The following is a 27,120-nucleotide window of genomic DNA, read 5'->3' as shown; positions in this document are numbered from 1 at the left end:
TGAATTGATTTTATTTTCACCGTTTCATTTCGACGTGAGGGGAATACGGTCTCCTCGATGAACATTACATCTGTGCAGCAGGGTGTCTCTTTAAATCCCTGATAAAGGCCACCACATAGTAAGAATACATTGAAGCTCAGGCAAAAGGCTGAGCCTGTGAGCTAGTGATCAATGAAAAAGCCAAACACAGAGGCGTATGAAACCTACAACCACAAAAATAAACATATTTCTAGATTAATATCAGCGTTGTTTTTGTCAACGGTGAGATAACAAAGACAAAGTGTGAGACTGGACAAAAATGTTAGTGGGTGTCCTGTCAGACATTCAAAATGTCTCTTTCTATGATCATTTTCATAGCCAGGTTCAAGTTTTCCACATCTGGCACAAATGGGCTGCTAACTAGCTTGTCCTTAAGTTGAGTTAATATTAGTTTTTCCACACACCAACCTTTTGTCAACATCACATTTTGTCGTGTTGGTCACCGTGTTTCCATGTGTCACTTACCACCTTGTTTCAATAAATTCTATTTTACTGGTTATTATGCTAAGCCTGATTTGGCGAACAAGATTCTGCAGGGTGCCATCATAATATCCTTTTAATATATAATAGTAATCAGGAAGCACAGCAGGCAATTTAAATCACATTTCTTTCATAGAATTCCGCAACACTACAAGATATTTCAAGCTATTTACAAAATATTATATGTTACTTGCAGGTTGCCGACCGCAACAATGCAGTGTACATTACCGATTTGTACGCGATCCAATTTTCGTTTGTCAGAGAAATTGGTGATGGTCAAGTGTAACAGGGATAAAACTTTAACCGCGGAGAAATATCACTGGTATCTTTCAGCAGTCTGAACATCTGCCCACTATTACAAAAACAGATGTGCGTCTGATGTCTTCAGCAGCATTCTAAAAACACTGCTGTTAAATCGATAGGATAAATAACGTCAGCCTTACTGCTCTATTGACGAATGGATAAATCACGTTGTCAAAGGGTTATACCTGGGTTATGTTTCATCAGTGGGCTTGCCTTTGTCTCTGGAAGCAACTGCTAAAATAGAAAATACAAACCTGGCTTGATTTATTTCGGAGCACTGCTGTAGCACGGACAAGGACAAAGCTTTGGCACATATGTGGAGGGAGAGGTCAACTTATACTTTTTATTTACAGTTATGATGCTTGTCTCAAGGCCTTTGTCAGGGGATAAAGCAGGGTACACGGATACCAATTATTGGGCTGAATTTGAGCATTTTACCACTCTTCTGATCAAAGTCAGCAAAGGTCCGATTGTCGGATGTCTATAAAAGATTATGCTGACGGATTATACAGTAGCGTGGTTGTGTTAAGAGTGATTTTTGCTCCCCAATCTTTCAGAAATCAATCAGGGATGACAATTTTATGCAAATACGGATCTTAATTAAGAAAAGCATAAGTCACGTCAATATCTGAACTGAATGAGGTTTACAGATACAGTTGAACCTCCATTCTAGGGATCCCGAGCCAAAAGGCACCGGATTCACAAAAAGTCTTATCTGGTTGACTCAAAACCCTTCTTTGTACAGTACTTTTCAAAGTCTGTCAATTCCACAACTGGTCGCAATTCACCACAATGTCAGTAGATAGCGCTGTGGCGCCATGAAGGTTGACTAGTCAATTGTTGCAATAGACAGACGCGGCGAACATATTAGCATGGGTAGAGAGTACGTTCCAGTGTAATGGAACAAAGACGTTAGCTTAGCATCTGTCGTAGTTATATAGTTTAAGGTGCATGTCGTATCAACTTATTTATCTATGGCTGTTGTTTTTGCTGCAGCGTGTAGTGCACGTCTCTTGACCATGTCATTTTTGGTATGGGACACAGCTTTTATTGGTAAAGCCCGTATCTATGGCATCTAAAAAAGAAAAAAAAAGAAAACGCTGACGTCGTGGCTCATGAACGCAACCAGATACACGAGATAAACTTAAAAACTTTTCGAACTGTTTCAAGCTTTTTTCTCATCTATTTACAATAATTGTGTACTGTACTGGGTGTTTTTAGGTCACATAAAAAAGTACTTTGGTGTAAAAGACAATCGTCTCTAACGGACAAGCCTTTCCCCCAATTAGTCTGTTAAATCCAAGTAACACCGTTTATCAGCCAATAAACTCAGTTGCGATATCAACTTCAGTTTTGGGAGTACAGTACACTTTTTTTTTTTTACTTGTCCTCGTTTATTCACTTTTTTTTTTTAGGTGTCTCATATTTTATATATCGGTATAAAAGGAGTTATACTTGTGATAATTCTTCGTGGCTAACATTATACATCTTTGCAGCCATTGACGCTCTCCTTGCATGTATGAACCACTTGCTTCTCCCGGGCTAACTGAATATTTTTCCCTTTTCTTTCAAGTCATGTACCATTTCACCAGTAGCCAATTTAAAACACACAGTATGGGTCTATATAGCATCCACACACGTTAAGTGGACTACGGGCTTCTGTTTGGACTGAACACCCTGAGATGTTGTTTACGGCAATAATTATTCTCCACTACTTTGGAGTGATATACTGTACCGATGAGGGGGAGGCTATAAAATCTTTAATACTGTTTCTGACCACTGTTTCAATCACAGAAGGATGGTCACGCGCACACACATTCGTGCACATACACACACACACAAATGCACACAAGCGTGGATCCCAACGAAGAGAAGATTACTTTTCCTCTACTGTGGAAATCAATAGGAGCGCTCCATCGCTCAATTTAATGCCCAACACCTTCTCCAACAAGCTTGCACATGCACACACACACATACAGACACCTGCAGGTCATGATTGTGTTAAGGGAAGTTGGCTGTAAATATTCAGTCAATTTTCACATGCTACAACAGACACTGAGAGAATGAACAACGTGCGCTTGTCAAAAAAGTGATTCCTTTCTTTTACAAAATAAAAAGAAATGACAGCGTTTTGCAATGTCGCTTGCAGCTACACACCGGAACAAAGTGTAAAATCAATCCTGGAGGAAACGTATTGGGATGTCGAGAAAATCTTTGCAGCAACACATGGACGCATGGACACAAGGGACCAGAGAGCTTCATTTAATTTTGCTGAAATATATGTGTCATGTGAAAGGCTTCAGAAATTGCATTATTTTTTCCTTCCCAAGACTCAAACAAACCGGATAAACAAATATAAATCAAATGGGACGGAATGCCCATCTCTACCAGATACAGTGTCTGTCATAGTACCAAGACTACCCTGTGAGAGGTAGGGTACCCATTAAGACTCCCAGAAAATAAGAGTTAGAAGAAACTCAGTGTTGACCACTCGTATAAGGATCTGCAATCGTAAATATTGAGCAGGTTTAGCATTTACGATTGTCCGGCTAACGGTTTTCCAGAAAGTGGAGGAAAAATCACTCTGAACACAACCTCACGCCACAGGACAATTGCTCAGGATAATCTTTCAGAGATAAATGAGCCTTAGCTGACGGATCGGAAGAGGGTGGGGTAAATGCTCAAATTCGACTCCGTCCTAGTCTGGCGTTTTTCTTTTGTCACGTGACCAAGCAGACAAAGCTGAGTGAACAAGTGTAGCAGCAAAATAAGAGAGAAGTCGCTGAGGACAAAGACAAGGAGGAAGAAGAGCGATGGCCCGTGATGAGATAAAGCTGGCCGTTATTGACCTTGTTGTAAAGCGCGGTATCTGCCCGATGAGGAGTGTGCGAGCGACCCTCTCTTTCCATCAATAGCGTCTTTTTCTCAGCACAACAGGTGAGATGAATGATAATTGATCTGTGTTTAACCACAAATTATAGCACAATCCAGCCATGCTGGGAAATAGTCCATAATTAGTGTTCGGATGGGAGGATTGCCTCATCACCGCGGGTCGCCGTTACATAAACAACGCTGCACACAAAGCAAAGTGATGAACTTGACTTCTCATATCTGCACCTTTGTTGCCGTGTGAGATCATAAATAAAGTGCGCATGCATTATGTGCCTCATGCAGAGACGTAGTCAGGCTTTACGACCACCAGCCATGTAACCAGATGGTCACATTTACAGATCTACTCATATAGAATGGCAAAGACGATTTGCTTTTCAAGATTCCACATATTTCACATTCATAGCGGACGGCGTGTGGGGTGATAGAAACTGTTTGCAAAAATACAGACAGTTTTAAAGCACCCCGTGTCTCGTTGAACCGCGCGCGGCCTAATGGATAAGAGCGTCTGGCTTCCGATCAGAAGAATGAAGTCTTGAGTACCTTCGTGGTCGTAGATCTTCAATCTTGTGCCGCCCTGGCCCGAGTGTCAATGAACCGTGCCGTGTGGGGACCTCAGGCAAGGCTCCGAAAATGGTGAAACCTGGTACACACATGGCAATTTTTAGCAGCCTAACTATTTTTGAGAGACTGTGTGAAAAACGTCAAAGCATCGAGCTTCTCGGTCGACTGTGTGGCATAACAGATGAGGTGCCGGACTTCATATCAGAAGATTCAGTTTTTGCGTACCTTCACGGTTGTAGTTTTTAAATGTCAGGTTGTCATGACTGGGCACCGAAGAATAGCGCCTATCTCAACACCCACGGCCGTTGTTCTTTTGAGCAAGGCATTGAAAAGTGCTTCCCTGTCAAGATGGTACGCATAACATTTGAGCGACTTGGACACAAACTAAGTTTTTCATCTCACCGAGCAATCCTGTGTCAAAGTTGAGTGTGTGGCCTTAATGGATTAGGTGTCTGACGTTAGATCAGGCGGTTGGGTGTTTGAGAACCTGTCATGGTTGTGGTTCTTTGATTTCATGAGACTTTTGCCGAGTATAGAACTGTGCCTGCCTCACACCCACTACTGTGCTGCCCTTAAGCAAGGCACTGAAAACTGCTCCATTGCAGCCTGGTAGACAATTCTTAGCAGAGCAATTTTGAAATATTGTTTGGAAAAGGGTGGAGGTGTCTACCTTCAAAAGATTCAACCTCTCAGGTGACCATGTGGCTTAATACATTATGAATTGTATAAGAATGTTGTGGGTTCAAGTCACTTTATGATTGTAGTTCTTAAATGTCAACTGTCTTTTACCAAGCACCTGCTGTAGCACCCTAGAGCAAGGCACTGAAAATTGCTTCCATGAAACCTGGTCCGGAAATATTTAGCATATTCACCAGTTTGAGACTCTGTGGAGAAGGGCAGACACTTTCAAAGCAGCTGATTCGCCTGCCGGTTGAGATTCCTCATCTTGGTTTAGAAAATTCTGGGTTGAAGTCCTTTTGGGTTTGTAGTTATTTAAATTTGGGTAGCTATGGACAAGTGACATAGAGCAGCGCTGACATTACTCCCACTGCTTTGGTACCCTTGAGCAAGGCACTGACAACTGCTTCACAATGAAGATTGGAAAGCATAATTATTTCTTGAGAAAATGTTTGGGAAAAGGGCGGACACTTTCAAAGCATTCAGGCTCTCAAGCAAGGCACAGTAAACGGTTTCCCTATGAAGCAACACAAAAAGCAACATTTTAGTAATTGAACCTTTTTGAGGGACTGTTTGCAAAAGGGCAGATACTTTCACAGCATCCAGTGTCTCAGGTGACTGCGTAGCCTCACGGAAAATATGTCTGACTCAAGATCAAAAAGATTTGTAGCTGTTATTCTATCATTTTAGGTAGCTATGTTCAAGTGCCAAAGAATTGTCCTGACCTTACACGCACTGCCGTGGTACCCTTGAGCAAACAAAATTGCTCCTCTATGAACACATAGCAACTAGTAGCATCTAAAGAGTAAAAGCATTTATAAAAGGGCAGCCACTTTCTAAGCAATGTTGTCTGTGATGACCATGTGGCCGAGTGGCGAAGGTATCTGACTTCAGGTTTAGGGTTCAAGTTCCATTATAATTGCGGGTCTTTTATTTTGGGGAAGCTGTGCCTGAGTGCCTTAGAACATAAGTCAGAGCAAGGAACTGAAAACTGTTTCTCTGTGAAGTCTGCTACACACATACTAATCCTTAGCATCTTCAATATTTTGGTAAGAAGCTATTTTGAACTCCGTCAGTGAGTCTGTCAGTCTGTCACTGATGGACGTCCGTTTTGCTGATGTTTTTTGGGTGTGGGGGCGGGGGTGGTCGGATGGATTTACGGGCCAACTGACAAACCGACGGACTTCTGAACGAATAACTGATGGATTTATGTACGGACGACGTGACAGACTGATCAACAACTGACGATTACAATTCGGTTCGTCACAAAAAAAATGACGGACGGGTACCCAGGCCGCTAACGGATGATGAATGACGGACAAGCAAGATTTTGTAAAATTCCCACCTCATTTAGTGAGTTTTGTGTGCTTGTTTGTTTATTACTTTGACTTTGGTTTGTTTGGCCTTTTTTTCCATGTAGTTTTTGATTTTTACAAAGTGCCTTTTTCTCCTTTTAAATTCCTTAAATTAAATGCTTTTCAAGCGCACTTCTGCTTGACTTCCTTGCTCCCATGCAATAGCGTCCTGGATGTTACCCTTTCACAACACTTTTATCGGAATGCAGGGAAAATGCTAAATGCTGTCCCGATACTGTATGAATGTGTATACCTGCCTTAAGTCACTCGCCCCCCACTCCAAAGAGAATGCATGTAAAAAATAAAAAACTATCCTTACTTTTGTGGCAAATGGTGTGTGGTACGACCACAAACATACACACGCACATACACGAACACCTCTGCTCCTCTTCTTCCACTCTGCTGTCCGGTTCCCACAGTGTACATAAAAGGTTATGTCGAAGTCACTGCAGGTCATTGTCTGCACTCGTGAGTCTGAGCGTGTGTGTGTCTATATGTGTGTGTGTGTGTCAAAAGCACTGAGCCAAAGTAATGGGTTTGCCCAGCCGTCCGTTACGGTTGTTTTACCGTTGAAAAATATCCAGCAAAGTGGTGAGAATGACCAATTACGCTCACGCAGTTCCCTCACACGCGCACACACATACACATTTCGAGCATGCACACATTGCATTCATTCAACACCACAGTAAACACAAAGCAAAGCCTCCACTAAAATAACACAAAGACTCTATGCATTCTATCCCATTGGACGAAAGCTGGAAGGCGCGTATTCCGCGATCATTCCATACGTAACGACTACTGAACACTCCCACATTAACATGCAACTTGTCTCGCAAGTCAGTGTCCTCTTTCGCTCTGCGCTACAGCCTGTCTGAGCCAATTTGCAGTCACATTGTGGCTTCCAGCCATTGGTGCCCCAACAGTGGATCAGTCAAGTGGAACCTGACAATGAGGTGCAAGGCCAAATAATCCATAATAACATGTTTAGGATGGTCACACGCTGTGTAAAGCGCGCTCACGGCGTCCATTAGCTTGGCCCCGCTTGTATTGGGAAAGGCAGTGGGTCAGCTCAGGCCTCCCCCAAGGCCGAATGGGCCACTTCGGTTTAATCCGAAACTAAGACGACCATTAGCGCCCTTGTAATAGTTTTTAAAGAGAGCTAGAGAGTCACTCTGGGCAGCGCAGACCTTCGTTAAGTTAAACCTTTTATGAGTCCCTCAAACTAACTAATAATTGATCACTAATATGTATTACAGTGTACCCCTATATACTGTGTGTATATCAGCATCCCTCCAATAAAAGACGATTCAAAACATATCGAATGTGGGGTGCGATACGATTCAAGGACGGTACATTTTAAATTGCTACCTGAAAAAAGGGAATTGAAAAACCTGTCCAGCAAAGGTGTAATAGATTATGAATGATTCGATTTGGATCAATTCAGTACGATTTCGATTCGGTTTGCGGAGCTGGGCATCGCCTAACCGTCTCAAAGTTCCCATCTGCATATTTAGCCGACCCACGTGGTCCCAGTCGGTCTGAGTCAGCCAAACGGTAAACGGTATGGCGAATGTACATATGCTGAATGTTTAAATATTCATGTTTTTCTGTTTGGTGAATGAAATTAACTTAAAATTTAGCTTTACACGGATCTGATCGGCTGGATAGTTCATAATAAACAAATAACAAAAAAAATGCTTATTATTACAATTATTTACGACCATATGAATAACCCAGTTTCTCTTCAAATCACGTTAGTGAAAAAAAGTTTTTTCCACTTTATGCTTTGTGTTAAGGACTTTGTGTTTACGAACATATCACGTCATTGATCATCAAATAACTGGTTTAAGAATGGTCAGCTTACTTTAGGTTGCTCTTGTTGTAGTTCTGAGTGCGGGGATACAATTCGGCTGCTATTCAGTGCACGGGTGGATCTCATCTCGTGGGCGACCCAAATCTTGAAAAATCCTTTACTATTTACCTTATAATCTCTAAAAGAAAGTTATGTAGCGGTTTATCAAATCAACTTCAAATTAAATAACATATTGTATAATTGCTTGCTTGATTTATTTTAGCATGTTTAATTGATTAAAGCCGAACAATTTTGAATTCCCAAGATAAGTTAATTTCCAATTTTTTTGTCACCCTTTCCATATTTTTTATGGCTATGGAAAATGAGTTAATGTATCTGCACCTTTTTCTTGAGCTCAACCTAAATTTAATGAGTTCATACTTGGAGCCCCCCAATAAAAGGTTTGGTAGTAATTGGTTTTGTAGCTTTTCTGTAAAGTAATGAACTAATTAAGTAACGTAGAAAAATGTCAATAACAACAATATTGCCTGCCTTGCATTGCTGTGGTAAAAAGTAACCTTAATTAAATTAAATGGGAAAATCGATCCACTTGTCGCTTGCCCTCATTAGGGTAGCGGGTGAACTGCAGCCCATGTCATCTGATTTTGGGCAATAGGCGGAACTGGTTGCCAATTAATTGCAGGGTACATAAAAAACTTTCCAGTCACATTTACACCTATGGACCAATTCGAGTACTCGTGTCCAACGTCCGGCCCGGGGGCCGAATGCGGCCCGCGGTCAAATGTTATCTGGCCCGCAGGTTCTGTCATAAAATTAATAACGTCTGACCCGTAGCCTCGTTGACAAGCGTATAAAAAACACTATAAATGCAATTTCACATTTACACACTCTGTCCAACTCCTGTGTGACCTTTTGCGGACAGTTTCTAAAATGGCGGCAATGAATAAAAAAGGAAAGTTGACAGCGAGGGCCGACAATTTAACGAAAGGTGGAAATTGCCAAATTGGTCTATTTTTTTTCCACTGAAATCAGCAAAAACTGTGTCTGCCTCATTTACAAGGAGACTGTTACTTATTTCCCTGTTTTTAAATCTCAAAGTTCAGTGAACATTTATTTTCAATAATATGCCATGTTTCAAATTAACCCTGGCCATTACTGGTGAATATGATATATTTTTTACGTATTTCCCTGTTATTGAAATTAAAGTTATGAGAACATTTATTTGTCAGTTGTTACTTTGAAATGTAATTTGCACTGAATTTACTTGTTTTCTCTCTTTTTAAATATAAAACTTCAATGAACATTTAATTACCAGTGATGACCTGTTTCAAATGGACCAAAGGACATGACCAATCTTGAAATTGAAATAAAAAAAAGTAAAAAAAAACAAAAGGTAGACTGGTTTGCTAAAAATGTGTTTGGATTTATTGGTGTTCCATGTAAAAAAAAACAAATATCAGACAAATTGGTCGGCCTTGCCACATTTTTACCTCACCAAATCTGGCCCTCTTTTTTGTTTGGACATATCCGAGTTAGAGTCTTCAATTAAGCAACTCCACACAGAAATCCTGAGCTCTTCCACTGGGCTAAAAAAAAAAAAAAAAAGGGGTATTTATGTCAACCCCACACAAGAAGGAAGGCAGGAGCTGAAATTTGAACCTGAAACATGAAAACATCCATCATTTTCTCCTACACTGAATCTGTTGCCTAACTTATCTTATTTAATAACAAAAATGATTTGAAGTCATCAGTATTATAACCTGCTGCTGATGTTTATGTCACTGTAATTCCCATTCAGGAGAGCTCTCATTACCTTTTATTCAAGTTGATTAAGCACGATAATCACCTCCATGTCTGCCGATGATGAATATTTGTTAGCAGAATTGTGTGTGCGTGCGCGTGTGTTGTTGCCTTTGACGTTTGTCTGATGTAGATGAGTAGGTGTTACATTAAAGACGTTCCCCTCTTCACTCACTCTGTCACAGAGCTCTGATCCAATGCGTCACTCCGTATTACATTAGCGTGTGTGCGTGTGTGTGTGTGTGTGGGGGGGGGGTGTTCAACAACATCCAAATGGCTGCCAAGCTGTTTTTCAACACACACATAAACAGGAAGTGACAGACAAGTTTCTGTCTGATCGTGTTCGCATTAATCCGACCAAAAGAAAAAAAAGATGTTCTCTCAGTTTGACATGGGTGCCATAAAGCAGTGGCAACAGCGAAACTTTTTGTATTTTTAGCGCCTTCATGAATAAACACGAGCGCCTTCTTCTCCGTGTGATACTTTTTTTCCCCCTCTAGCATATGATGTGCAACTAAAAAGAGATGCAGCTGATTAATTAATTAGTACAACAACAAGAGAAGCTTTGGAGAGCAACTTTTTTTCATCTCACTGGATACTTTTTTCTGCTTCTTGCTTTTCAAATTTCACAGTTTGCTTCAATTTCATGCAGCGTGAAACCACCAAAATTGAAGACTCTCGAAGGTTGCGCAATTTGGAATTCTTTCAAAATTTAAGACGGTGAAATCCTTTATATTTGCAGTTTAGCACTAGCGAATTTACATAGTCGTAGAATTTTTGCATTATTCACTGAAAGACTGGCCTAAACATTGTTTTTTGATCAGGCCAAAACAATGCAAAGTACACTGAAATAAATGAGTTTGGTGGATTTATCTTGAAAATATAAAAAAATATATTTAAAAAAGGATTGACTTGTTGCACTTACTGAAATAATGTTTAAGCATGACTAAAATATTATTTTGTGCAGTATTCATGAATTTGAAAGATGAATTTAAAAAAGAAATCAACCCAAAACATTTTTTTTTCCAAGAATAAGTTCCCAGCAGGCCCACTAGTTGAAAAAAGGCGTTCTGATTAATATTGCATTTGTGGAATATAAATTAAGCAGCAAAATCCACCCGTTTTTAGCCATCTCTACGGGCAGCCATTTTGTCGCTTGTGTCAACTGAAAATGACATCACAACTGCTCAGGGCTCAGGTAACGACCAATCGCGGCTCAGCTTTAGAAAACAGGTCAGCCGTGATTGGTCATTACCTGAGCCCTGAGCAGTTGTGATGTCATTTTCAGTCGACAAAAGTGTCAAAATGGCCGCCCCCGGAGATGGCTAAAAACGGGTGGATTAACTTTTATTCCACAAACGCAATATTTATCAGAATGCCTTGTTTCAACAAGTGGGCTTGCATAGAACATATTCTTGAAAAAAATAGGTTTGGGTTGACTTAATCCTCTTTAATGCTTGCAGCAAATGTCCACACATTTTTTTAACCGCCCGTGCCCACTGTGCCCATGATGCACCTGTATGTTACACTTAAATCATCGTGATTTCAGTCCTCTTCCCCGACGTCACAAATTACACAAAATCCTCGTCCTACATGCTGAGATTTGAATCTCAAATCACCCCACTCTGTTCCAGGTGGCTGCTGCACAACCTTCCCTGCAACAAGCAAGCAGAAAATCGCGTGACGCCCTCTCAACGTCAAACGAAAAAATGTGACAGTGATTTGCGTGAACAACTCTCAGAGTGACACGTCTTACTTGTCCTTGCAGTACTTGCGGGGAAACGATACTGCAGGTCACGCTGATGGATAAACATGGACATTTAGTTGGCGTAAACAGATACAAAGAAGTACATGTGTGTTTTGGGAGGAAAAAAGATCACCTTTATTTAGATTTTAGTGTAATCTCAAGATCAGAGAGGTATTAATTTAACATGCTTTTTCATTTTGGTTGCACCTGAGCATGTCCAGCTACTCTAAAGGGGGGCATATTATTCTAAAATGGACTTTTTAATTGCTTATTTTCAAGCTGCTGTGTCTCTGAAGTGCCAGCCAATTTATCAAATGAGAAAATTCAACAACCAAGTACCAAGGTTTAAATTGTTTGCCATTTTTCATTATAGTTCGTTTTTATTTCATTTTGACCTTTGTTTTTTAAAGTCTGTTAGTTTTAATTAGTTTTTAAAGCAGGTTTGTTTGTTTTTATTAGTTTACTTTTTCTAATGCTTCGTTTTGGTTTGATTTTGATTCATTTTATTTTTTAAATATATTGAGTATGTGTGAAGTGCAAAATTTAAAAAAAGGTCATTAAGTATTGTGTAAAGTTGAACTAAAAAATTAAAGTAAAGTTAACTACAACCCTCAAACTGTTTGACCGTCCTTGCTATTCTTGTCTGGATGTAATGCAATACAAAAATAAACGCTTCTTGATTGATCACATTTGATTGGCCATGATTGGAGTAGGCTGTGATCACTGCCACAACAGCGCAGACCTCCCTATCTGTAATCCACCAGCCTGTGCTTATCTAATTACAAACACTGGGTCCAACCGCCGCGTTACGCTCTGCGGAGATGACCACAGCCAAGAAACAAAAGATGACAAGAAGACAGCTGCTTTGTTATTTCACGCCTCAACGGAAGCGGACCCTTTACGGCCATCGAATTGGCTGATCTCGCCGTCCTGGTGATGCAGACCTTGTAAGACAGCGTGACTTTAGTGTGGAAACTCCTTTTTAGCGATAGATGACGGACCGCACGTCCGGCGAGAGGCAACATTTCCATTCAAATAATAACGTCCGTCTGCTGGCTACTCACTCACGAGAGGCACTTCTCAGGCGCACGGCAACAACACAACACGACAAAAGTGTGCGTGGGGGCGGGGGTGTGTGTGTGTTTCCATGCAGCAGGCGTAATGAGATGTATGAGGGCTCTTCAGCTGCCACACTCCAGCGCTTCTCCGGCGGACGCCATCTTTGGCACTTTGTTTCTTCCCCGCCGTGGCGTACACGAATTTGATGAAGTGTCAGATGAGGGATCTAAGCTCACGTGCAGGTAGCGAGGAAGATTCACCGTGAGACTTTCATTTAATACAGTGGCTCTCAGGAACTTTCCCCCTGAGGCCAAATCCAAATTTGGACGTGAAACCTCACACATGGTCTTTGACCTTTTCTCTAGATATTGTGACCTTTTTTGTGGCATAGGTGACAACATTTTGAATTTATTATCTTAATCGAAAATTTGAATGAATACTTGTGAAATTCTTTTTCATATCTTAGCTTTACAAATGTGTCCTTTTCCTCATTTTTTTTTTTGCTATATAGTTTAACATTCTAACTTTTCATAGAAAATTACAACCTTTTTTATACACTTGTTTTTCATATGATTTTTTTTCTTTTTATTTATAAAATTCCAGCTTTGTTCTTGTGATATTTTTATTTTGTTTTCATAATAGTGATTTTATTTTGTTAATATACTGTCCTTTTTCTTGTAAATTGGATGGATAATATTATGTTTTTCTTACATTTTTTTTCTCCCCAGTAAAATTACAACTTTCCAGATTTTAACTTCATTCTCGTAATTCTGGTTTTATTCAGTTAGCGGAGGGTCTTTTTCCTTTCAAAATACATTTTCTTGTAAAATTGTCTCTCAACTTAGGGTAACTACTTTTTTCTCCAATTGCATTTTCCTTTTTCACTTTTTTCTCATAGCTGGCTGGGGTAGTCTCTCAATATGAATTTCTTTTTTTTAAATCTGGACCTTTTTCTATTAACTTCTCCCCCATAATAATTCGACTTTTCTCTCTTGATATTGTGTCTTCTTTATTTTGTAAAATTCAAACTTTTTCAGCCCTCATAATGACATCTTGTGTGTTTGTATTAAAACGCATTGTGCGGATGTGCTGTGGTCTTTATTTGCAACAAAGCAATCTCTGGCGCAGTCACAATATGCGAGCTTCTGTCCAATTAGATCCTCCCGTCTCGCTGTGTGTCATTCCAATGAATGTTTTCCTCATCTGTCTGCTTTGCATATAAATTACTAAACACGCTTTTGTAACGGCTGTCAAACAGCACTATTCCGACGTTAGCAGCAGACGCCCATGATGCAACAAACATGTTTTACTCGTATACAAAATGGACACCAGGGGATATATTAAATACTGCCATAAAGTTAACAGAAAATAAATACAAAACAAATATATATAAATAAGTAAATGCAAAAGCGGTTTAATATAGTGTTAATATTATTTATGTCAAAGACTCTAAATTGTCTGATTTGATGTCCTTTTGATCGTATTTCTACTTTGCAGATCTCGCAATCGACTTGTAACTGTATTTTTAATTTTGTTTTTTTACATTCAAAGAGGGCAGGTATTGGTCACCACACTCACACCAACTCTAATTGTTATTACCATTTTTTTTTAACATAAATCCTATTTATAAATGTGGTCCAAAAAAACACAGAAAATGGGCCTTTTTAGTAGAAAATGAATAGACCTAAATCGTTGCCCTGTGGAACTCTGAACTCCAAAAATGTGTGTCAAATTGGATGAATGGTCTTGGTGCAAAATCATGCTGATGATAAATATACCATACAATTTATGGACAAAAATTTTGGGACAATTCCTTGTTCGTCAGGGGTGGGGAACTCCTGTCCTCGAGGGCTTCCCTCTTTGCAAAATTAAAAACAGAAATGTAAAACTCAAATCTTAACTTATACTTCTCTGTATAATTGTCTCTGTACTCAAAGCTACTTTATTACCCCATAGCTCATTAATTAGTTGTTAGTCTCAGCCTGACTAATTCATGATTCTTTCTTTGGTGCAAACCACCACCTGATGTACAGTACATGCATCTATACAGTCAATGCAGTCCGAGTCGCGTTTCCGACTCTCGTCAGCAAAACAGGCGTCCGTCAATGATGGACTGTGATGCTCGGCTCGGACATAACCAGGTTAGTGATGATCACACAGACTAATGAAAATCCACTTCCATCTCTGCTTACTCTGTCTTTTTTTAAAGTTTCCCGTCAATCGTCTAATGTCAGCAAATCAATGACGGACAGACAGACCAGTCCGTCGGGCAGACAGAATGCCCCCCTAGGCTGGATTGTGGCACTCGAGGGCCGGAGTTGCTCACACCCGTTCTACGTTCTTCGTCGAAAATGAATGGACCTAAATCATTTCCCTGTGGCATTCCATAGAAAACAAATTGTATCAATTTGGATTGATGATCTAGGTGCAAAATCATTCTCATGATAAGTATGCTATAAAATTCGTGGACAAAGGTTTTGGGACACTGTCATTTTTCTTCTACATCCCGAATAGAAAATGAATGGACCTAAACAAGAAAAAAAATGCTGCTTTCGGAAATAAATCTGAATACTACTCAAACGAACGGGTACATTTTCAGATTCAAGGGTGGCACAGAACCAACTGCTGCTTTAGTGACAAATATTCTACGAGCACATCATCATGTGAGATGAGATGTGTTTTCTCACAGAGAAGCTATTCAAAGTGTTTATCCAAGCAGTGCACAACTCCACTGCCAATAACGATAAATCCTATGAATAAAATTCATACAATCCATAACCTGCTCATAGCTAGAAGGTTTTCATCCACCTTTTTTTGTTTGAATTTTGCAAACTATGTCAAGCTTGCATGAGGTGGAAAATTGGCTGCATAATAGAAAGAAATAGCAATAAATCATCAAACATATATGCAGCACAGAAACCTCCACTGAAGCCCCTGCCACTCGTTGTTTACTAGTTAGAATATGTATTCGGGATGTCATGTTATCCAAATGTCACGATATGATAATATCATGATATGAACCTCACGATACGATATTTATCATAATATTGTGGGGAGGTTGGCGATATATAAAAAGCTCACGATGTTACGAGAAAAAAAAAAAAGAGCTCATAAAAAATACAAAAACATCCCAATGTTCTGTTTTTGTACATAACAGCATTCACAACGAAATAGCCTTGGCCAGTCATGAGCTCCTATTGGCGATTCGCGTGGGTCTTAAACATAGGTGGCATCAAATTAAACTGCACTAATAAACTAACCACCAGAGGGTGCTGGAACTGCACAAATGTAAAACAACTTGGGCTTTTAAACAGATTTGCTGCTATTAATATCGAGACATGATGACGACGATATATTGTGACAATTTTAAAATCGCGATATCACAATAGTGCCGATATTGTGAAATCGCTAATATATATACTGTATATTAGGGCAATTGGACTTTTTTTGTGTCTCGCATTCACAGGATACATGAGGTTGCTTCAGTCAAATTGTTTATTTTAATTGGAAGGTGTGGCGTCAGCCATCAAGTTTGACCGCGCTGACACCAGGACCTCGTTCGCGTATTGCAGTACAGTATTTGCACAATGATTTTCTCGCGGTAACACAAAGTCACATTTGCGTCGAGAGCGAAATTGTCTTTCGCGAGTGGAATGGTTGCCTCTTGGAAAATGACAAAGCAGCGAGGGGCGAAAGCAATCACATGGAAGCTTTAATTAAGTGCACGAGCGGAGCTGTTCGCCCCACGAAAACCAAAAAATCTTAAGTGCTTCTTCATCTTGGAGAGCTCACACAGCTTTAATAATGAATTGACTGATCACACAACACTGAAATGAGCTTGCTGCTATTTAATGGTGATGCCGTGGCGGCTAGCGAAGACACACACACACGCAGACTTGCTCATGCAAACTTTCTCGCAGTCACACACAGTCACGCTCATCCTTTCGCGCACACGCACGCTCGCGCGTTCGCGCACACTCGCGCGTTCGCGCACGCACACTCACGCGTTCGCGCACGCACACTCACGCGTTCGCGCACGCACACTCACGCGTTCGCGCACGCACTCTCTCGCACACATACACGCACTTACGATGCTTTTTTTGTTTTTCAGCTTTCATCAGCTCATCCCATTGCATTTTATTCTGACTCATTCATAATTCTCTTAGAAGTCGTCTTTGAAGACATTGCAGTGCTGTCGCTCTGCTCTTGTCCTGCTTTTGTTCATATTTCTCTACCAGATATTCATTTGACACTCGTGTGTCTAGGGGTGTGGGCGTGTGTGGGTGTGTGTGTGTGTGTGTGTGTGTGTGTGTATGTGTGTGTGTGTGTGTGGTCCTCTGGGTGGTGGCTTAGTGACAGAGCCAGAAGCTGCCTGACAACTGTATTCAGGATGCCGCCTCGCTAATTACTGAAAGCATAAACAGATGAATGAACGTCACGCGGACACAGTGACACACAGACATGCACGCGCACGTTCACGCGTTCTCCTTCACATTTCTGCGCACGTTGCTTTGACAAATTCAGTCAAACGTTCGGGAAATTGATCAAATTCAGCATTCCAGTTGAAAATCTTCAAATCGGGATAAAAAGGCTGATCAAAAGAAACCCACTGAGGACTGGATTCATTCATTCCTACTCAAAATCAAAGTGGGGAAACTCCCTTCAATGTCTGGGCATGTTTTCTTGATTCATTTTTTTCTTCATCATGAGTCGTGCTGGTGCTATTAAGCCAATGAAGGAAGGTATTAATCCATTGATCAATCTTCTATAGCGCGAATGAGGACTGTGGGGTTTGTTTTCTTACCACTCTTACGTATATTGTTAGATGCGCCTCTTCATTTGCCTAGATCATACTCAGATAATGATTTATTTTTTGCTTGAAAATGTCCCTTTATTCTTTCCAGGGAAATTTTTGGGATTGGTATACTGATTTTCTATTAAGGATGTAAGTGGAGGGCGGCACGGTGGTCTACTGGTTAGCACGTCCGTCTCAAGGCTTGGATTGGACACCCTGGATTGGTCGTCCATTAGGAGCAATATGAGGAACAAGGCATGCATGCATGCATGATAAACAATGAACTGATTGTTAAGAATTATGTTGCATGGAATTTAATTGTAATTAATTGTTTTTTGAAGCAGTTGAGTTGAAATGGAGTGCCTTGCTTGGCAGCAGTAGTAAGTAAAATTAATCCGTCCGGTAAACGTTTTTTCTCGTAAAATTTTAACTCTGACTAAACTTAAAATTTCGTGTAGCTTTTCTCTTGTAAAACTCAGACTTTGTTCTTGTAATATTCAGAGTTGGGCTTATTCTTTTGATTGCTGATTTATCGTGTCTTGAAGCAACTGAGTGCACGACTTGGCTCGAATCACCCGAGATGCGGTTGACTCGCACGCAACTAGTTTGTTGTCTAAAGAAGCACATGAAATGTCAAACTTATAAATTGTCACTAATAAATTAACTTGTTTTGCACAGTGTAATTATAAATCATATTATCAAATCCAATAATGTCAATCTTGTCTTCTTAATCGTTAAGTGAGTTTCAAGTTTCTTTTGTTTGGACAATGATCTTCCTATTTCAACCATCTCAACACCGGGAACATACAATTCACACATGAAGAAGACGCACACCAGACCATATCGTTTTTAGACCTAAATATTCACCACAACGAAGACGGCAGTATAAAAAAAATAAAATAAATTAAAAAAAAAAATCACAATACACAGGAAACCCACACATACAGATCAATATCTCCTCTGGACGTCAGAACATCCCACAGCACACAAACTCTCCGCAGTAAGAACCCTATACAACTGAACTAACATCATAACAGACGACAATAATGACCTTTTTTGTGGCACAGGTGACAACATGTTGAATGTATTACCTTAATCGAAAATCTGAGTGAATACTTGTGAAATTCAGACTTTCATATCTTAGCTTTACAAATGTGTCCTTTTCCTCATTTTTTTTGCTATATAGTTCAAAATTCAAACTTTTCATAGAAAATTACAACCTTTTTTTATACACTTGTTTTTCATATGATTTTTTTTATTCTTATTTATAAAATTCCAGCTCTGTTCTTGTTATATTTTTATTTTGTTTTCATAATAGTGATTTTATTTTGTTAATATACTGTCCTTTTTCTTGTAAATTGGATGGATAATATTATGTTTTTCTTACATTTTTTTTCTCCCCAGTAAAATTACAACTTTTCAGATTTTTGCAGGAAGAAAACCACATACAGCACACACTCACACTCTGCCAATACCCCAGATGGGCCATCAACAAAGGAAAACAACAAGCCAGACAGAACCAACAGGGGAAAAAAAAGCAAGAAAAACAAAAACAAAACCAGCAATCGGCAGTGAAAACAAGGACATCATAACACTTCCACACATCAGAGGAATCACAGAACCCGTCCGACGCGTCATGAGAAAATACCAAATACACACTGCAATAAAACCAAATCAGAAATTACGACAACAACTTGTGCACCCAAAAGATGCCATAACACCCGACAAAAAAAAAAATGCAACATCATTTACGAAATCCCATGCAAAACATGCAATAAAACGTACATTGGAGAAACTGGTTGAACTTTCAGTACACGTAAAAAAGAACAAACAGAATGCGAAAAAGAAACAGCAGGACTTTACAACAGAACCCAAAAACTTTAATATGCCTCCCAATGAAAAATGTCTACCATGGTTTTTAATAAAGAAAAAAATTCCCAACGGATGTTAATGAGGATGTCGAGAAATTCATTTCTTTAGGTACTGTATTAGGACACACCAAAAGTCACAACAACCAGAGTTGTGCTTGCCTTTAAGGGGTGTGACCCGATGAGTGACATCATGAATTTAGTTAGTCCTCATGTAAGTGTCTGGGAGTGATTTTTGGCCCAGTGTAGCTTCTTATGAGTGTTCTCTTACATATTTTATTTGTACTACAAACACTTCTTTCCGATTCTCTTTATTTTGCTCGTGAGTTTTATGGCCATGAAAGCTGAACTCAATGTCTAATATGACTTATGTATTTTTGTGAAATGAAACAAGCAATCGCCCACGACTGATTTCTAGGCAGCCCCACCTACTGGTAGGTGTACAAATGAACACTTTCCCCAATTATGATGATCACTACCATACTAATCATGTACAGTAGTCACTTCCCACGTATACAGTCCGAGATAGCAGGTTGTTCAGGTTATGTGTGACAGGCGGTGATATGTTCTTCAGAACGAATTATTATTAACAGCATGGAAGCAAAGACGTAAAAATAACCACCGCAAGGGTTGAGTCATATTTTTCTTTGCTTCCTTCTCAGCTTCAAACTAGCAGCACGGGTGCTTGTTTTTATACTTTTTGATATCACACAAGCTTTTCATTTATTGGACTCCACTAGAGAACACAGACTCCAACAAATGCACTTTTTTTCTTCACTCTTCCAAAAATCACACACAGTACAGTATGTACACTGTTTGCATTATAATAAAGTCAGTCCAATTCATTTGTGAGAGAATTAAATATACAGTGGTGCCCAAGTTGAGAGGTGAAGTTCCGCTTGGGCTGTGACACTGCACCACAACACCCCAAAATGCCAATCGCATCCCATTCAAGACAAGCTCTGACAGTTCTTCAGGGATACTCACTGGTGACTTGGTGGACTTTCTTCACCATGGAGTTCTGCTCGTTCTGTGAGGCCTCTTTAGGTCCTCCGATCCTGCAGGAACAACAACATCGTAAAAACCTGACGCGTGACTTCACTTGAGCGTAAGGGTGACCCGACTTAGAAGCAGTGGCGGTTCGTCACTAGCGGGCGATAGGGTACCACCCTCCCGAGTATAAAATAATTTTGAAAAAAACAAAAACAAACAAACTAAAGCTACATGACTAAAGCTACGTGACGTTTGACAGAAATAACAACAAACCACCACCAACTGAAACTAAATACAAACAAATTGATGAGACAACGAGGCTCACCTGGGCAAGACACGAGTGGCTGGAGGGACCTGATTGATAGACACAAGGAACAGGGTTGACAAGGGCAGGTGGAGATGACAACCTAACGAGTAGACAACCCATGAATAGACAAGGGACACAAAACAGACATGACAGAATGAAACAAAACCAAAACAAATCCAAATAAAATCAACAAAATCGCAGATCGTGACACTTAATCTGGAACATTGATGGGAATCTGGAAATGCAACATCTCTGACTTCCAAGTAATCTTGAATGCAGCACTACTTAATATTAGTAAGAGCGGGAAAAGTGGAAATGAGTTGAAAATTGAACACACAAAAAATAGACTTGACACGATCAGGATTTTTGGGGCCGATCACCAATAGGCGGATTTTAAAAATCAATCACAGATCACTGATCCGATCATGTGATGGCGCAAATACTGCATAGTGTATTTGTGTACTGTGTACAGAGTATCAATAATAGTGTTAGAAAAAAAACGAAAAAAAAACAAGCAGAGGGATTTGAATATGAAACGGTTCTTTGTTCAAGCGTAAGTCAACCCAAACATATTTTTTCAAGAATATGTCTATGCAGGCCCACTAGTTGAAACAAGGCAATATGATTAATATGAAATCAGCAAAATGCAGCTGTTTTTAGCCATCTCTGGGGGCGGCCATTTTGTCACTTCTGTCCACTTAAAATAACACCGCAGACCCTCAGTGCCCAGATAACGTCCAATCACGGATCAACTGTTTTCTGAAGCTGAGCCGTGATTGGTCATTGATCTGAGCAACTGTGATGTCATTTTCAGTCGACAGAAGTGACAAAATGGCCGCCCCAGGAGTTGGCTAAAAACGGGTGGATTTTATTACTTAACTCATATTCCAGAAACACAATATTAATCAGAATTCCATGTTTCAACTAGTGGGTCTGCATGAAACATATTCTTTCAAAAATATGTTTGGGTTGACTTCTGCTTTAACAAACAAGCAGAACTTAACATTTAGTCACAATTGATCTTCTTTCAAAACATGCAATACATAAAATTACAACGACTGTAAATACTTTTCGTTGGGAGCTTTTCAAAATTCTTTCAGTGAAGAACCTGTGGATAGCCAATATAAATCCGACCAGATATTAGAAAGTAATTCAAGTTGAAATTACATTTGAGTGTGTGTGTGTGTGTGTGTGTGTGTGTGTGTGAGTGAGTGCTTGGACATAAGCTGTGGTCGACAGCAGCTCAGGCGCCAGTGTGCTTTAAAGGGCGTATTAATGCTCTCTTCAATAAACGGCTGAAAAGAGCATTGGTACCTGTGGCTCTCCTTTCCCACATGCAAGGGCATTACAGAAATTAAATATTTTTGTTGCGATAGCCCTCTGCAGACGTGGCTCGGTACGGGTGTGCGTTCTTGCTGGTGGCTACTCAGACGTGTGGATTGTGTGTGCTCACTCATGCAGAAAAGCCTCGACTTTAGCATAGGAAACAGGTGAAAGAGGTCGCGCGTGTGTGCGTGTTTGTGTCACGCCGTTACACCTAGACGAATACAGTTACTGTGTTATTACATGGCTGTCACTCCCAGAATATTTGCGGCAGAAATAACAGAAAAGAGCCGTAGGAGCAGAATCCAGTGGACGCTGAGATATTCCAGCATGCAATTACGGCTTTCAACTTTATTGACAGAGTATCAGGCAACCAAAACCAGACGCTATAGTGGAGCCAGGAGGCACAGCCAGCTTCAAATATGCTACGTATAATTGCTCTTATCGCAAGCGCGCACACGCACACACACATACATAATTATCATTCAAATAATTTGTGATAGGGGCCTTGTAATCCAGGATTAGTCTGATTAAGATCTCCAAGCCAAAAATGTGTGTCAAACGATTAAAGGGAGGCCGGGGTATTTGAAGATGAAATCAACAGCCTTGCGGTGGAGTGACAGCTTGTTGTTCGTGCTATCGAGGCAAAAGTGCTCTTAGAGGCAAAATGACTGTTTGCTCAACTCGTGGCTGAGAAAAATGGCAGAGATAGTGTTTGCAGTGGACTCCTGCTATTTGCCAGGCTGGCCTGCGAATAGTGAAAATATGCAGTTAATTGACATAGATTATGAATATAGTTGGAAAAAAAAAAAAAAAGTAATTGAAAATCATTTTTAATCCTAAAAATTCTGGAATAAGCGGTGTTACATCGCCAACGAGCCTTTCCGACGGAAAAAAACATGGATACAAAGTGCGATAGCTTCATTAGCGTGACCGGGCAAATTCTTTTTCAAATCGCAAATATATTACTTGTTTGCGTCTGTTGATACTATCACCCCAGATTCGCACTTATGATTCATCCCATCCCAGCTGGCTCTTGCACAGCGTTCGATGCAAGACAGGTTCAGAGCTCGGTCGGTCAAATTCAAATAATGACAAATAAAAACTGCTTTATTGCTTTATTGTGCTGTTTTTTTATTACACTGAAGACATTGCGAGGAAAGATCATCATCAGGGCCGAAAATTATTTTGTTGATTTCATTTACTTCCTTCACTTGCGAACCATCACTGTAGCATCTCCCTTCACGTTTTTGAGCCCGTCTGAGAAGAAGTCAACAAGAAGTTTCCTGACACCAGACCGAACCGGTATGAAGGCCATCTTGACCAACGCCTTCTGGCCCGGACCGATGTTGCCGCTGAATGACAGAAGAAGTGTTTTAGCTATCGAATGGGTGATGAAGGACAACAAAGCTTAGCGAGTCTGTACTTACTTGACCTTCACCTCAGTGGCAGCCAAGAGGCCGGCCCCCTCCACGTTGAAAACGCCCCCCTTCAGAGGCACCTTCAGGGGGTTGGTGAAGGAGATGGAGCATGTTGTTTGTTTTCCTCGATAGGTCTTACCAGAAACCTATAAAGAGACAATTGAACAAATCCAATAGGCCATTTTGTAATGTTCGTAAACAATGGGCAGCAGGAAAAGAATTGACTACTTATGAGTTGCACTGAAAACTATGACAGAAACTTGTTGTCTCCGGGGTAATGCCACCAGATATGCCCCAAAATGTTTAGGGATTTTTTTTTTCTATTTCAGAGTAGATGTCGTAATAGTTGTATAAATAGTTGTTTACTAGTGGTGCCGCCAGAGAAAACCAAGGCTACAGGATAGAAATATTTCTAAGGACAAGAGCTGCGAAAAAATATCGTATCGCGATGTATCTCGATACTTTTTATGCCGATACCAAGTATCGATACGTTGATGGAGTATCGATACTTTTGATAACTTATGTTTTGTTAGGTTTTGCACGTTCTATAACATACTTTTGGAACATTTGAGGCCCTTAAAGTTAAGCTTTGTGAATGGAGTATTATTTATTGCACTCCTGTGTATCAGGAACAGTTACTGGAACAGTTTATGCACTTTTCAATTGTGACACTTGAATAAATGTCAAATGGAACTTAGGTTAAAACTTTGGAAACACATGCCTCAGTTTTTGAAATATTTTTATAACATTTAAATATCGCAATACGTATCGGATCACAACCCACGTATCAGGATCCGTATCGGATTGGGACAAAAGTGTATCGTCCCAGCCCTACTAAGGACTCTCTCATAATCCTAACATCATTCAAACACACTAACAACCATTGTTCCTGTCCAAATAGGTGCCACCAGAAAGACTGCAAACAACACCCCTTGTGACCATAGAATTATTAGTTATTTTTTTTAGCTTAAACACTTAAAGCCCATTAAATTGAAAATGACCAGTGGAGCTACATTTTTGGGTTGACTTTGCCTTTAAACCAATTGTAAAGCTGCTCTGGAAAATTACTAGAACATAATGTACACTTTGGAGTGTCTGTATGTTGGATATGTGCTTTTAAGAAGCGGGCATGGTGCAATGGTGTGCTGTCAGCGTGCACCCACCTCAACAAGGACTTGAGGCATGATGGGTGACATTATGCCCACAGCCATGACGGGTCTCCTCAGTCCCCCGGCCTTCAACAACGCTGTCATCTTGAGTTTTTGCTGCCCAGAGATATGCTTGACGTAGTCGTCGTAGCGCACTCGCACCACCTCCTTGTGAACTGGACACGTTTTGGTGAAGGTCAAAAATGCAGAAAAAGGTGTCGGGCATTTTTTTTTCTTCCACTTCTATTTTAAAGCTACCAACCTTGGTTGGCCTGCACAGAAACCTGCTTGGTTTCATTCAGCAACATCCCAAGGTGTATACTGTTGTATGTTTCTGCTGTGACTGCCATGACCAGACGAACATCAGCTTTTTTTCCTCCTTCGTTCATCAACTGCATTTGGCGAAATGTCATTTGGAATCATTTCCAAGACTGTACATGACCTTCTACAGAATGCACCCAAACTACTGACTCACTCTTCATGTGCTGATTACTCATTTACTGTATTTTTTTTTTTTGTTTCGGATGCAAATGACTCTAATTTTGACCCGAAAACCCATTATCCCCAAATTTTTGTTTATTTTTTATTTACGAGGAAAAGCAAGTCAAAGAATGAGTCGTTTTTTGGACAGTCTCTCAAAGCTAACCTTATCATAAGACAAAAATACTAAACAACAATGCTACGTAAAAGTTATTACAAAGGTTTTGCACCATCCTGTGAGTGTGTCATTAGTGTATCCTTGTATTCATTCATCAGTTGCTTAGTGTGCCATACCTCGACGACAATTTCAACGTCTGATCCGAACAGAAATTTTCCGGGTTTGACACTCAACGAAACTTTCACTGCTTCCGGCGTCTCGGGGGATGGCTCTCTGATTGCACGTTGAGCCTTCTGGTATACCTCTCTCGCTTTCTTGGAGCCTGATGAAGAAAATTAATCAGCCCTTGATAATTACACCATGGCTACAGTCACATGACAATTGAAGACAAACGCTGCAGTTTGCAAGCAAATTGGACAGTGAGTGGAAAGTCATTTTGCACTGAAAAACGACACTACCAATAGTATACCGTTTTAATTAATCCAGCCATTTTCCATACCATTTGTTCTGTTCAGAGTCACAAAGAGGTTAGGGTCTAGCCCAGATGATTTAGGTTGAAGGGGGCAGACTACACCCTGGATTGGTTTCCAATCAATCACTGATTCCAAACCATTTGAAAGAAAGTAAAAAATTAGACACACTATGCTAACTCCATCCATCCATCCATCCATCCATCCATCCAGCGCACATATAGACAGAAGACAGACAGAAGAAGGAGTTACGCTTACATTCACAGTCATAAAATAGCTACCTGTAATAAATTCCATCACAGGTTCCAGGTTTGCAGTCCTGCAACATTTGCAGATTTTTTTCATACAACTCTTTTTGTTCTGCCTTACATTTATTTTGGGTGTAATTCCCTGGATGGTAACAAACTAATTCGATTGACCCTATGTACATTTGAAAGAAGAAGAATGAAAACAGGAAGTATTTCAGCTCAGCCTAATTTTTGCTGAAGATTTTTGAACGTCAGTCCTGCTTTTTACGCCAACGGGAAGCAACGGCTGGAGGCTCATTTTATTGTGTACATCTATGGGCATGTTTATTGATGTATACTGTATTGTGAGATGATAAGTTACCGTAAGTTTGTTTGCCATGAAAACATGCTTACAGAGGAAATCAACCCAATTTTTTTCAAGAATATGTTCTATGCAAGCCCACTAGTTGAAACAAGGCATTCTGATAAATTTTGCGTTTGTGGAATAAGAGTTAATCCACTCATTTTATTCATCTCCAGGGGCGGCCAGTTTGTCACTTCTGTCGACTGAAAATGACATCACAACTACCCAGAGCTAAGGTAATGACCAATCACGGCTCAGCATTAGAAAACAGGCGAGCAAAGATTTTTTTTTTCCAAGAATACGTTCAATGCAAGCCCACTAGTTGAAGCAGGGCATTCTGATAAATATTGTGTTTGTGGAATAAGTGTTAATCCACTCGTTTTTAGCCATCTCTGGGGGTGGCCATTTTGGCTGAGCTGTTTTCTGAATCTGAGCCGTGATTGGTCGTTGTGAGCAGTTGTGATGTCATTTTCAGTCGACAGAAGACAAAATGGCCGCCCCCAGAGATGGCTAAAAACATGTGCATTTTGCTGCTTATCTTGTATTTCATAACCGCAAAATGAATCACAATGCCGTGTTTCAACTAGTAGGCCTGCCGGGAACATATTCTTGAAAAAAATATGTTTGGGTTGACTTCCTCTTTAAGGTGTGGCTAAATAGGGTATTTCTATATCGCGTATTTAATTTATCGTGGCGCTGGTCTTACTAGTCTGGAACATAACCTCTGAGATGGAGGAGTGATTACTGCATTCATTGTAGATTCTGTTGACTAACCTTCAGGATATTTGTAGTCTTCAGTGACATCATCTCTACGATTGCCGAAAACACTTTTGGTGCTGATGTTCCTGCCAATACTGGACTGGTCCACTCTGATCTGTA

The 27,120-nt window shown here is 40.2% G+C and overlaps 2 protein-coding genes across 3 annotated transcripts in view; both read right to left on the bottom strand.

Annotated features, from left to right (window-relative positions):
• Positions 1-20,702, bottom strand: part of sdk1b (sidekick cell adhesion molecule 1b) — a 325,525-nt gene extending 304,823 nt beyond the window's left edge. Inside the window, exon 1 of the mRNA XM_086033471.1 lies at positions 20,378-20,702. The gene's annotated coding sequence lies outside the window, so the exon portion shown is untranslated. The remainder of the gene's footprint in view (positions 1-20,377) is intronic.
• A 2,415-nt stretch (positions 20,703-23,117) lies between these two features.
• LOC147146189 (protein-glutamine gamma-glutamyltransferase 2-like) overlaps positions 23,118-27,120 on the bottom strand; it is a 36,210-nt gene continuing 32,207 nt past the window's right edge. For both annotated transcript variants that reach the window (XM_086032426.1, XM_086032425.1), the window contains 6 exons: positions 27,016-27,115; positions 25,357-25,502; positions 24,845-24,974; positions 24,598-24,758; positions 23,444-23,580; positions 23,118-23,368 (listed from right to left, as the gene is read on the bottom strand). In XM_086032426.1, coding sequence (XP_085888552.1) covers positions 23,224-23,368; positions 23,444-23,580; positions 24,598-24,758; positions 24,845-24,974; positions 25,357-25,502; positions 27,016-27,115 — 819 coding nt within the window. In that variant the 3' untranslated portion in view covers positions 23,118-23,223. The remainder of the gene's footprint in view (positions 23,369-23,443; positions 23,581-24,597; positions 24,759-24,844; positions 24,975-25,356; positions 25,503-27,015; positions 27,116-27,120) is intronic.

This window comes from Filicampus tigris, chromosome 6 (assembly GCF_054856515.1).
Source record: "Filicampus tigris isolate MCC_2025a chromosome 6, RoL_Ftig_1.0, whole genome shotgun sequence".
Lineage (NCBI taxonomy): Eukaryota > Metazoa > Chordata > Actinopteri > Syngnathiformes > Syngnathidae > Filicampus > Filicampus tigris.
This window is presented reverse-complemented; position numbering and strand designations above follow the sequence as displayed.